At 41.3% G+C, this 13,839-nt stretch overlaps 1 protein-coding gene across 6 annotated transcripts in view; it reads left to right on the top strand.

Moving 5' to 3' along the window:
- Positions 1–13,839, top strand: part of LOC125642499 (uncharacterized) — a 324,292-nt gene that overhangs the window by 223,246 nt on the left and 87,207 nt on the right. For 5 of the 6 annotated variants that reach the window (XM_075132132.1, XM_075132131.1, XM_048863983.2 and 2 more), the window contains exon 6: positions 9,243–9,365. The exons of the other annotated variant lie outside the window; for it this stretch is intronic. In XM_075132132.1, the coding sequence (XP_074988233.1) occupies positions 9,243–9,365 (123 nt within the window). The remainder of the gene's footprint in view (positions 1–9,242; positions 9,366–13,839) is intronic. 6 annotated transcript variants of the gene reach the window in all.

The following is a 13,839-nucleotide window of genomic DNA, read 5'->3' as shown; positions in this document are numbered from 1 at the left end:
GTACACCTGCTACTTCCCTCTCTCTCTCACCGTCTGCGACTCAGGGTGTTCTGTCTTTGTGACTTGGCCCTCCTGCCAGGTCACTGTGTTTTTCCCCCTCCAGAAGGTCTGCACCTTCTGAAACCTTACTACCTTTTCCTACACCCTCTCCACCTAGTTTTCCTTCTGTCTCCCTACTGTCCAGAGAGTGGCTACAGGCTCCCTCACTGAAGCCCCATTCTACTAGCTTCGTGGCTTTATCCTAGGCCCACCTGTTCCTTCCAAGCTAGGTTCTGTCATTATTCAGGGGTTCCTTAGGCCAGTCAGTTCCCCTTAGCTGTGGTTTATCCAGTTAATTGGCCTTTCCTCAGTCTCCTTTAACCCCTGTGAACACCCCATCACACCTTCCTATACAACCTTTCTGCACAATAAACACAATTTACTGTATATATCATTCCTTGTTCTGTGTAGATAAAGCTATTGGTGTTTTGTTTTTCTGGTCAGTGGTTCTTGTGGTTGCATCCCTTATATAGTTTACCTCTTCTGGCAACATTCTTCACTCACAATCTCTGCCTATGTGTATGGATTTCATAGGGAGATATGGGTTGGGCTGGAGACAAACAGTGGCACAGTGATGCCAAAATATCTTTGTGCTTAATGGTAGGAATGACACTAATGGTGTTGTCATAAATATAAAGGGAAGGGTAAACCCCTTTGAAATCCCTCCTGGCCAGGGGAAAACTCCTCTCACCTGTAAAGGGTTAAGAAGCTAAAGGTAACCTCTCTGGCACCTGACCAAAATGACCAATGAGGAGACAAGATACTTTCAAAAGCTGGGAGGAGGGAGAGAAACAAAGGGTCTCTGTCTGTCTATATGCTGTTTTTGCCGGGGATAGACCAGGAATGGAGTCTTAGAACTTTTAGTAAGTAATCTAGCTAGGTACATGTTAGATTATGATTTCTTTAAATGGCTGAGAAAAGAATTGTGCTGAATAGAATAACTATTTCTGTCTGTGTATCTTTTTTGTAACTTAAGTTTTTGCCTAGAGGGATTCTCTATGTTTTGAATCTAATTACCCTGTAAGGTATCTACCATCCTGATTTTACAGAGGGGATTTCTTTACTTCTATTTATTCCTATTTCTATTAAAAGTCTTCTTGTAAAAAACTGAATGCTTTTTCATTGTTCTCAGATCCAAGGGTTTGGGTCTGTGGTTACTTATGCAAATTGGTGAGGCTTTTTACCCAACATTTCCCAGGAAAGGGGGGGTGCAAGTGTTGGGAGGATTGTTCATTGTTCTTAAGATCCAAGGGTCTGGGTCTGTAGTCACCTAGGCAAATTGGTGAGGCTTTTTACCAAACCTTGTCCAGGAAGTGGGGTGCAAGGTTCTGGGAAGTATTTTGGGGGGAAAGACGTTTCCAAACAGCTCTTCCCCAGTAACCAGTATTTGTATGGTGGTGGTAGCGGCCAATCCAAGGACAAAGGGTGGAATATTTTGTACCTTGGAGAAGTTTTGACCTAAGCTGGTAAAGATAAGCTTAGGAGGTTTTTCATGCAGGTCCCCACATCTGTACCCTAGAGTTCAGAGTGGGGGAGGAACCTTGACAGGTGTTTTGACCTGCCTCTCTCAAATTTTACATACAGTTCCAAGAGTCTGAACAAGAGAGTTCTAGTGTTGTTGATGAAGAAGGAACAAAATTGCTCTCATCTGAAATGTGAAAAGAGGTGTTTCTTCACTGCTTTGTGAAAATGTCACCGTGCTTCTCTGCGGTCTGTCCTTGAGAATTATCCAATTTCTTATTTTAATCTCTTACCCTGACTTTCCTGCAAAGTATTCAGTCCCAAAACTTGCTTAATTCTCATATGTGTGTATATACATATTTTTGATGAAGAATGCCTTGAAACTCTAATTAGGGCTGCTTGAATCCAAAGCAGTTTACATATCACAGGCTTACATAGCTATCAAACAGATGCTTTCCCTTTTTCTCGTTCAACTGACACTTTCATTTTCTCTGCATATTATGAGGGCCAAGCAGTGATGTGTCTTGACTCCCGAGGCTTCATACTATTCCATATCAAAAAGAGGATTAGAAATAGTTTTAGCTATCAAGTGAGTTGTTAAGTTTGTCTTCCATGGAGTCTACACTTTCAAATGGCCTCTTTATTGAATTTAAAATAGCTTTCTTTCTTTACTTTGTTTAAATTAAATGGACAGTTTTCATTACAGTCTGCAGAGTTCCCAGCTACAACATATGGTTTTCATATAGGAATAGAGGGTGAAGGGCTCAGTACCGTTTGTTGTGCTGACCCACTGTTCAATTATCTAAGAGGAGACTGGCATGTCAGAAACTGAATGTCTGCTAAAAACAAAAATTCAGACACCAATTAATTTCTCTTCTGAGATCTCTTTACTTAACCATTTGTGTTACTATTTATGTATAAAAGTAAATGGGTAAATAAAAAGGTAACAGTGTTAACAACATTGACTTCCTTGGGGAATGCCTGCAGAATGAATATGACAGCCTACATACAGAAACCAGTCCTTAGTGGGGGCCAAGCCCAGACTTTCAGGAATGATTTGTTTGTGGCAGTTTGGCAGTGTGGCAAGGGAGTGGTATTCAGACTTCTCAGCCTGGGGGGGAGGGACGCTATTCTCCCTCAAGTGCTCCTTCCCCAAAATCAATTAATCAATTAGTGAGACTCACCTAAAATCAATCATCCATCCATCCATCACTTATATGGCCTCCATAACCATAGTATCTGAATGCTTCACAGTCATTAACGTATTTATCTGCACAACTCCCCTGTGAGATAGGGACTGTATTATCCCCATTTTACAGACAGGGAACTGAGGCACACAGACTAAGTCATTTACCCAAAGTCAGATGGGAAAACTGTGGCACAACAAGGAACTGAACCTGATCTCCCAAGCCCTAATCACTGGGCCATCGTTATTTTCAATTAATTGGGGTACCGCTCCCCCAAAATTAGTTGCTGCTGCCTTCTATTTTTTATGAGACTGCTGCTGCTGCTCCTCTTCCAAATGCTCCCTCTTGTAGGATCCCAGGTCCTCTTGCACCACCTGCTGTGGTGGTTGCCTGCTGCCCTTGCCCTCCCACACTTGTGAAGACTACCTGGTGCCAGCTGCCTGCTTTCTTAGTACCACTTCCCCTCCTCTTAAAGAAGCAGCCACTCAGAGGCTCTTCATTCCGCTCCACTCCTGGAAAAGAAGTGATCAGGAAATAAATCTTCACTTCATAGTCAAATACAAATAGTTCCTCCTTAACACAGACACCCTAGGGGGTTAAGAATTTAGAACCCAGAGGGGCAGAGGCTGGACCCTTCTTTCCTGTACTAGGCACTCTCCAGATACTGAGAAGGGACAGTCCCTGCCCTGAGGTGCTTACAGTCTAAGGACAGTAGACAGAAGTATGGAGAAAAGGAACAAAAAATGAGCGAATTCTGTGTAGGTTAATGAGTCATGGTAGGCAGGCAACGCAGCGCAACATCTAAAACACAGGCCTCTCTCGTTTGATGTAAAGGGTAACTCCTTCCTCTGTAATTTTGTGCCAGGTTGTTACAGTCACTGGGAGAGCTACTAAAAGGTGACCCGCTGAAACACACCACAGGCTTGTCTACTGCAGTGTGGACTACGGAGGTGTGAATTGCAGAGTGCACCAAAAATGTGCACTCGTATTGCCTATCGTAGACAATGGTGTGAGAACTAAAAGGTACCAAGTTGGCATTCCTGTAGTCCTGTTAGAAAGAGGACTATGTTAATGTGAACTGGGAACCTTTTAGTTTGCACCAGCAGCATCCACATGGGGCAGTTGGAGCACAACATTTTGGTGCGCACTACAGTTCACATCCCTTTGACAGCACGGCGCCACAGTAAATATGTGTAAAATATGTAAAAATTGTAAGAAATACAAATGTTATGGCTCAGATTTTCAGTTTAAAATCTGATAGTTTTTGCCAGTACTCTCCCTTCCACTCGTATGGGTATGTGGGAAGCAGAAAGAGGTTGTTCTCTATAATCAGTATTTCTGCTTTTCTCTCAGGGGAACTTTTGTTACTATTTTTTTATGCAGTCTTAAACTTTGCCCATCACAGCTGTTACGTTTTCTTCTGAGGACTAGACAAATTGGCATTTCCCTCATGAAAAAACCAATAAAGCAAATGTTCAGTATTTCAAAAATCATGCAATCAAATCTCAAAATGACAGTCAAAAAGAAACCCCAACTATAGTAAGCCACTGTACTGTAGAATGTATCAGTTGAAATATATGTATTCAGGACTTTAAAATATTGATGTTAATACATAGATTTATGAGTGGATAGGTGTAAATTGTCAATACAGCATGGACATTTTCAAATTCAGCTTGGTATAAGCGACTGTAATTCCAACATAATAGCTTGTTGACACTCTTATTCCTCATTACTACTCTACTCTTTGACTTATTTATACCCGCTCTTAGAGGGTATATAAATCCAGTGGGTTAAGCGAAACAGGAACAAGGCACTCTTATTCTACAGTAAGGGTGTCATCTCATGGAGTTAATCAGAAACAGTTAACTTCATATTTAGACAAGCCCTTACACCACGTATACATTTGTCCCTTAATGGCACTCTCTAAAAAAACTTATTTTGTCAATTTTAGGCTAATATGGTCTCTTTTGGGACTGATGCTTCGGTGAAGCATCAGTGACTAGGAAGCCATCCTGGTTCTTTTTATGCATCTGTGTTATTTAATGACTGTTTTGAACACACATTGTGCAAAGAAAAGTTGTCTAAATTAATAGAAAATGGTTGAACATATGTTATTTTCACATCATGAAACTACCACTCATGCAATTTAAACATTCTTTGGAATGGATAAACCAAACTGATGCTCATGGCATATTATAAGAAGAAAAAAAGAAGATCGGCACTGCCATACGTCTTTCTTGTCATTCGAAACCTCAGGCAGTAAGGTATTTTTCATGTGCAACTTTTCTAAAAGACATACAGTTTGTCCTTCAGTACAAACCAATGAAGAGTCACATTAGCTGCGTGTGGTTAGCTTGAATTCTTCGAGTGATGATCCCCATGTGTATTCCACTTGTGGGTACACATGCACACCCCATGTGCCTGAGTCTGGAATTTTCTGCAAGCAGTGTCCATTGGCCTACACATATACTTTACCTCATGCACTGACCCAAAGGCCTAAAAGAGTGGTATGGAACAATGCCCTTCCAGTTCCTTCTTACCACCGCATAGTCTGAGTAGGAATCTTTGATGTCCTCAGCTCCTTTCTCCTGTGTTATTTCTGTAAATATATTGTAAATTGTTTCACTATTTTTCTAAGATAGTGTTATTAGATAGTTATTTCCCCCTTTCACCACCACCCTCAGGGTTGTCCCCACTGTGAAGGCTGGGATTATGCCCAGAGTTCCAGGGTTCAAAAACTCTGTTTCTTGCCCTTGCTCCTTTTCTGTGAGTGCGGAAAATCAACACGGCCTCTAGTGCCTGGGTGAGGCCCTCATCTCCGCCAAATGCAACATCTGCCACTCCTTTCCCCCGAGAACTCATGGGGGTCTGGAATTGAGGTTTAGGAAACATGATGGAGAAGGCAATGAGACCTTTTTGTTCGAGCTAAGGTACTTTATAAAGGGGGTCAGGGTGGGGTGTTTTTTTTTCACACCCCAGAGCGACAAATTTTTTATTGACAAAAGTGCTAGCAAAAGCCTTGACAAAAGCCTCGGTCCGCACCAGAGGTCACACCAGTATAGCTAGGTGGTAAAAAGAATCACATCCCTCTCCGAAATAGATACACCATTAATACTCAAGTGTAGACCGTGTCCTAGGGTTAGCATCTGGCCCTCAGAATGCTTAATAGACTAAATAATTACGGCAATTTTTTCTGTAATTGGGGGCAAAGCAGTTTCCTGTTCCTGAGATGCAGGAGTTAATGAGAGGCAGCTGTGTCTTGTGTGTTTCTTGGTATCTGTAGTCCATGAAGGAATCTCTCAACATTTATTTAATAAAATATTGATCCTGCAGAGAAAGCCTTAAATTAAAGGGATTGCCCACTGTCAACTTTATCATTCACATAGCATCCCAAGAAGACAGCCATGGAATTATTGTGTCCCACACTCATTGATCTTGCACCCTTTTTTCCCCTGCTGCAGGGAAACATAATCATTTGTCTTTTAATGTATTACTCTCCAAAACCCATTGACAGCAAAGAAGTGTTCTTTGAAGTAAACAAAAATGGGATCTTTATTAACGTATTTGTTGCCTGCAAAGGATTTTGGCCAAGATTTAAAAAAACGGGGGCTTAAAGTTAGGGGCCTAAGTCCTTACTTAAGCACTGAAACAAATAGCCTGATTTTTCAAAAGTGCTAAGCACCCAGCAGCTCCCACAGAAGTTGGACTTGTAGCTCTAGAAATATTGAAACATCGGAGAAGTTAATGAGGAACCAGTGCATCAAAGTGAGGTTGATGAGTTATGTCTTCAACTCAAGTAAAATGTTGACCTATAGAGAAAAGTAGGAACAACGTTTAAAGGATCACAGAAGTCTGTTGGAGCTGTTGGGTGCACAGCCCTTCTTGAAAATCAAGTCACTTATTTAAACATTTAAAACTGGATTTAGGCCTCGAACTTTAGGCCACTGCTTTTGTTAATAATATCTTGACCTTTGTGTGTCCTTTCCATTTATTAAGAAGAGCAGGCATCCCATTTTACAGCCATATTTTGCATGTTAGATAATTTGTCTTTTGTTGTATACTTGAGAGTTCACAGGAATGAAGATTCTTGAGGAAAACGCCTAATATTATGTCTCATAGTTCTGCTGCTTCCTAGTTTTTTCTTTAACCTTGTTGTTCATTTTTTGTTTGTTTTTTTGTTTTTGTTTTTAAATTCTTTACCATAGTTGGTAAAAGCATTTTGGCAACTAGTTTCTGGGTTTTCATTTTCTCTTGATACTTTTTAGCAGTAACTGGACATATGATTTAAGGTGAAAACGTCATTTATTGGGCAGATAAAAGGATTCTTGTAACAGTAGCTTGTAATTATCTTAACAATTATTTTTACACAGTTTCTCAGCATTTTTAAAGAAGTGGATTGTGTGACTTTCCTGATGTATTATTATCAATGAGAAAAAGGTTCATGAATGAATTTTCTTAACATGACATTGTGTAATATACATGAAAATGAATAGCATGCTCTGTTTACTGTTTATATTTCAAACAACTTCTCTTACTAAGAAAAAGATTCCAGATGTCTCTAGCCAGAGGGAAGTATACAGTATGTAGCCTAATAAAATAGCATATTTGAGAGAGGGGGTGGTAAGTGATGTATATAGGCAAATGGTCTGAATTTAAACACTAGTCGGCACCAGGGCTTTATGTTAGATGAGTGAATTTCACGTGTGAAATATTAACTTTGAACATTATAAAAACATTTCCTTATGGCCAGGAGAAGCTCAGGAAGTCTTGTCTTTCTGAGTCATCTTTAAAACTTTTCCTTTTTCATTTAATTTTTATTAGATTTTTTTAAATGAAATAAACATAAAAGTATTAAACATAAACCATAAAAAGTTAAATGCAAAGCAGAAATATAACAATGTGAATATAAAAACCAGACACTTTTCTTCAAACATATAATGAAAAAAAATCTCCCTCTCTGGCCTCATTTTCCTGAATCTCTCTACGCAGTGTTTCTCATTCAGAATACATTTCCCCCCAGTAACAGTTTCAGACTTAACTCTCTTTATGGGCTCCCTCTTAGGTGATGCCTACGCTTATGGCAGGAAGTAGAGTACATATTTCACACCCTCCCAGCACAGGTGTACATAGCAGTGTAGATGGTGAGGCACTGATCTGGCACTGCCAGAGCCTTTCCTCGCCACAATAAAAGGCTCTGGCAGCTTTTCCGGAGCCTTTCGCTGCCATGTGTAACTACACACCACAGTGTGGATGCAACCTTATTTTCACTGTGGCATGTAGTTACCCATACCCTAGACACCGCCACCAGAGTAGGCAAGGCCTGTATTGCCTTGAAACCCAGGCTCCTCACCCACATTCCATTTATGTGTGGCTGGATAGGTAAGCATTTTCGGGCACTCCTAGTACCTGATCCAAAGCCTGTTGAAGCAAACAGGAGTCTCCATAAATTTTGGATCAGACCCCCCTAGATACTTCTGTGGTGATTTTTGATTCAGTGGCATCAATACTCCAATAAACTCTGCTAGTGTTGCTGAAAAGATATGGAAGCTGCTTATCCAGAACCCTTCAGAACCTTGTAAAATGTTCAGTTTTGCGGATCTACTTAAAACCTACTATGGCTGCAAATGTACTCAAGCTTGTCCTCCCAACTTACCCTTACTGTCAGGCAAAAGATTTAAGAAATGTTCTCAAGATGATTCAGTGGCATTTCCCCTCTTTTTCTGAGAGAAATTTGAGGTATAGCCCAGAGTATAGCACAAAGCGCTTTTATGAAGTGAGAGACGTAGAAAATTGCTTGCTTTGTGCTCAGAGGTGATGAGTGGATAACAGCTCTTCCGAGATTCTCAGGACATTTGAGAAAGGAAAAAAATTAAGGTAACCATCAAGAACATCAGCTAGAGTTCAAGGAAATAGAGGTCACAGAAGTTGTGTGATGCAAGATATTGCTCCTGCTTCCACTGAAGTCAATTCTAAGGCTCCCATTGGCTTCAGTAGAAGCAAGTGCAGGCCCAAAATAGATAAAATTAGTGAAAGAAATACTTTATTAACAAATTAAAACATTACCTGTGTTCTTACATGTCTTTTTTTCCCCTTCTTCAGTACTCTGCCTCATTGCCCATGAGGACCCCAACTAGTAGAGTTAAGGGCTTGACACAAAAGGAACTCTTCATACAGCATCTTCAAATGCCAGATGTTTATCCCATGGTGACTGCAAGTTTATATGTGTTGGGATATTGTATTTCTTTCCCTATATCTTTTTCCTGCTCCCAAGGAAGCATGCGTGTCACAGATCTGTCCAATTATCAAGTACTTCTGAAGCAGAGAGAAGCCAGGCAATGCCAGTTCTCTGGAACTTCAAAGAGCTCAAAGTTTCCATCTTCAACGTTTTGTTTATTCATCAGAAGCAAATTAGATCAATATAAAGATCAGCTGCAGCATCAATATAAGAGCTGCCCTACATACATGCTATCTACTGTCCAAGAGAAATAATGTATCTTCTCTGAGGCTGACATTGAAATGACATTGTAATCTCCGCCATCTGTCTTCCTTCTCTAGATGTTAATGAATGTGCAGTAGTAAATGGAGGCTGCCAGCAGAGCTGTGTTAACACTCCAGACTCCTTCTATTGCATATGCGATATGGGATACAGACTCCATGCTGATGGACGCACCTGCCTAGGTAAGTAAATATTACACCTAGCTTGAGGCTTATTTCAGGGAAAAGAGAGTTACAAGTGTGGGAAAACAGGGTGTGTTATTTTCTATAGTAAAATTGGAAAAAAAATACAAACAATTACAGACTTTTCCAACATTGAGTTCTGTTCTCTAACCTAACCAATGATGGATATTTTGCTGTAAGTAATATCCGCACGATAAGCAGAGATACCACCTCAGGCTCTGACCCTGTGAGATTTCACAAATTGTGTCATGAAAGCTGAGGGAGAGAAGTAGAGCATGTCAAGCAAGAGGGTGTCATTAGCCATGTTGAAAGCCACAAAGAGGTCAGGAGGATGATGTGGAAGTAGAAGTTCTAAGATACGGACAAGAGGTCATTAATGACTGGTGAAAGCAGGTCTAATGAAGTAGAGTGGGCAGAGAAGTTGGAGGAGATCAAGGCTTGACTTGGAGGAGAGGAACTCAAGGCAACAGTTGTAAACTGCCCACAAGATGAGTTTGAAGGGAGAGAGGGTGGTAGCTGGAGAAACAGCTGGTGTTGAAGGTTGTTTTTTTGAGTAAGGTGGCGGATCCTTTCCATGGGGTAAGAATTATTTAGATACTGCCTCAAAGGTCCATTTTGACTTATGGTGAGTGCATAAATCACCAGCCTTCCCCCTGCACCCACTCCCTCTTCCTTAACTTCTCCTTTGTTATGAATTTTTATGTTAAAAATAGGTCAGCATTTAAATATTTCTCAAGGTACCAGGTTCTGTATGTTTGTTTCGGTTTTGTTTAAAATCTTATCCACAGAACATATTGGGATAAATGCATGATGCACACAGAACTCTTAATCATGGCCACATGCTGCAGTATTTATTTTGTGCTGAACCTTTAACTCACGGAGTAGAGGTCTGTGCTTCTGGAGCTAAGTGCATTCCGTGATGTCGTTTAGTTGGTTGATAGTGCTGTACACCTTTGATCGAGTATGGATAGTTCTTTATTCCCACTGTAGCCATAGCTCCCTCAAACTCCTCAATCTGTTCCTCACTCAGAGTGTGGCTGCCTCACTCTCTAAATACCCTTGAGGGAATTCTGCACCAAAAAATTTAAAATTCTATGCACAGTATTTTAAAATTCTACAAAATTCTGTATATTTTATTTGTCAAAATAACACAATATAATTGCACCAGTTTCAATTATTTTGGTAATTTATTTCAAAATACAGTCAGAAAGTATGTCTGTAACAATACAAACAACAACAAAAATTCTCCCAAGAGGAGAAAGTTAAAGAAAACCCTACGTTGACCCAGTTCCTGTTTCTCTATTATGCTTTTGGTGGGTGCCTCAGTCTGGGTGTGCCAGCAGGGCACATCTTGGGGGAAAACTCTTCCCCTGTGGTCTCTGACACCCACACCTCCTACTCCGCAAAGCCCAGCTGTAGGGTAGCCCCATCCCAGATATCGCACCACCTTCCTCCCAGAGCCCAGCCATGGGACACGCCCCTCCCCCCCGCATTCCCAGAGAACCCATACCCCTACCCCCCAGGGATCCAGAGAAAGAGAAACAGCGTGATGCTGGGACCCGGTTTGTACAGAGTTTCCTGCATGCTTCCTCATTCCTTCAGGACATGCTGGGAGCCACAGCTGCCCGGCACCCTCCACCTTCCCTTCCCCCCCTGTATTTGGGATCTAGAGAGATATGGTCTGCTGAGTCCAGCGGCCCCTAGAGTTGGACAGCAGCTCTGCAACACCAATTCTTCAGGGAAATATGAAATTATGTGCAGAACATTAATTCTGCACAAATTCTTCATGGAGCACTGGTGCAGAATTCCCACAGGAGTGTCTAAAACTGTCCTTGAACAGCTACATTTCACTCCTAGACCAACTCCTTGATCTGCTGCAGTCCTGCTGGTGATGAAGATATAACACTCAGCTCAAGTGTGTAAGACTTTGCTTTGCTCAGCCAACAAAATCAGTGTTGTACTACTGGGTACAAGAGCCAGAGTTTTAAAAAAGAAAAGGCTACAGACAAAGCACATTGCTTTTTGTTTAACCTATTCCTAAAAACCCCAGATTATAGGTTACTTCTACTACTACTAAAGTTTATATGTGAATTTAGTGATTGTGCAAGTTGTCTCAATGGTGCCCTGATTATTACAGTTATTACTGGCAGAGTGTGGGCAGTAGCAGTGCTGTCTTCCACACACACTGTATTACTCAACTCTGACCTGGAGGGGTCATATCTTGGGAAAGGGGATGGGTGATTCTCCAAGGCCTTTGCTTCTCTGCTCAGACTGTGGTAGGGGGTTCCAGTTGTGATGACAGTTTTTACTGAATCCTGCCCACTAGGAACTGGCCTGACACTACCAAACTCTATTCATGTAGACCAGTGGTTCTCAACCAGGGACACGTGTACTCCTTGGGGTATGCAGAGATCTTCCGGGGGTACGTCAACTCATCTAGATCAGTGTTTATCAACCTGGGGATCATGACCCCAGGGGAGTCTCAGGATAGGTTTAAGGGGGGGATCAGAAGTGCAGGGCCGGCATTTTGTGGTGGCAATTGCCCAGGGCCCCATGCCACAGGGGTCTCCCACGAAGCTAAGTTATATGCTTCAGCCTCAGGCAGCAGGGCTCGGGCTTCAGACTCCTGAAAGGGACAGAGTAGTCGAGACAGATTGAAAACCACTGACTTACACCACCAAACAGTACCAGATAGCAAGTTTTGGTCACAAGAATGAAGTCTTTATTTATTTATAATCATGTTTATTATGGTAGTGCCTATTAGGTAGTACAATGACACTTAGACCTCAGGTTTCAGAATAGCAGCCGTGTTAGTCTGTATTCGCAAAAAGAAAAGGAGTACTAGTGGCACCTTAGAGACTAACCAATTTATTTGAGCATAAGCTTTTGTGAGCTACAGCTCACTTCATCGGATCCGATGAAGTGAGCTGTAGCTCACGAAAGTTTATGTTCAGATAAATTGGTTAGTCTCTAAGGTGACACTATAGTACTCCTTTCCTTAGACGTCAGTGGGTCAGGAGCCAAATTAGCGATCATTGTTACCCAAAAGAGCCACAATAGTGTGAATTCATTGTTTCATTTACTATTTATTAGTCTCACAGCAAAAGGACTGACCAATTGGGTAGTAATGTAGTAAAAGCGTCCTGATTGTTTAATAAATTAGGTTGGTTAATAATTAAATCACACAGTGTTTTAATATCATGTGCTGCAAAGAGCCACGGGAGACACATTAAAGAAGGGAAGGGGCTGGAAGAGACTGGAAATCAAGAGGGAGAGTGTGGAGCAAACATCCAGTCTGCAGAAGGGAGAGAATGTTCAGAGTGAAACTGCAGAAAGCAATCTGATGGCCGGAGCTGGTCAGCAGTTTTTCAACAACATGATTTTTGGCCAGAAAACACCAATTTGTGGAAACCGCAGGAATGTAAACCTGCTTAAGCTATTCCTGAAGCTGCTGTGCCAGCTTCAGTCTGTGGTGGTTTCCTCCCCACAGTATCTTTGCCAAAGGCCACATGGCTGAGGGAAGAAAGGATGCTGCTTTTTAATTTAAGAATCTTAAAATGGTGTATTATTTCTGATTGACAATTGTCATAAATATAAAGGGAAGGGTAACAACCTTTATGTATGCAGTAACATAAAATCCCTCCTGGCCAGATGTACTGAATCCCATTACCTGCAAGGAGTTAAGAAGCTCAAATAACCTGGTTGGCACCCGACCACAAGGACCAATAAGGAAAGAAGATACTTTCAAATCTGGGGGGTGTGGGGAGGTTTTGTTTGTGCTCTCTTTGTTTGTTTCCTCTCTGGATGGAGAGAGACCAGGCAGGTAAAAAATCTCCTGAAAACATACCTAAAATGATCCATCTAATGTTACAAAAATTGTAAGTAAGGGCAAGGAAATGCGTTAGATTGTCTTTTGTTTTAGCTTGTGAATTTTCCCTATGCTAAGACGTAATTTCATTCCTGTTTTGTAACTGGGAAGTAGAGTCAGAGAGGAATCCTCTGTGTTTTAAATCTTTTTATTTACTCTGTAAAGTTACCTTCCATCCTGATTTTACAGGTGTGATTCTCTTACTATTTTTTATCAATAAAATTCTTCTTTTAAGAACCTGATTGATTTTCAGTGTCCTAAAAACCAAGGGGTTTGGTCTGTGCTCACATTGTAACCAATTGGTTAGTATATTATTCTCAAGCCTCCCCAGGAAAGGGGGTGAAGGGTGTTGGAGGAATATTTTGGGGGAATAGGGGCTCCAAGTGTCCCTTTTCCTGATTTTTTATCTAAATCACTTGGTGGTGGCAGCAATACCATCCAAGGACAAGGAGAGGATTTTTGCCTTGGGGAAGTTTTTAACCTAAGCTGGTAGAAATAAGCTTCCCCACAATAAGGTCCCCACATCTGTACCCCAGAGTTGGGAGGGAACCCTGACAACAACTAGCACTTGAGGGACAAGGTGGGTGAAGGAATATCTTTGATTGT

Source organism: Caretta caretta, chromosome 9 (genome assembly GCF_965140235.1).
Source record: "Caretta caretta isolate rCarCar2 chromosome 9, rCarCar1.hap1, whole genome shotgun sequence".
In the NCBI taxonomy this organism is placed as follows: Eukaryota; Metazoa; Chordata; order Testudines; family Cheloniidae; genus Caretta; species Caretta caretta.
The sequence above is the reverse complement of the archived record's forward strand: the minus strand, read 5'-3'. Positions and strand labels throughout refer to the sequence as shown.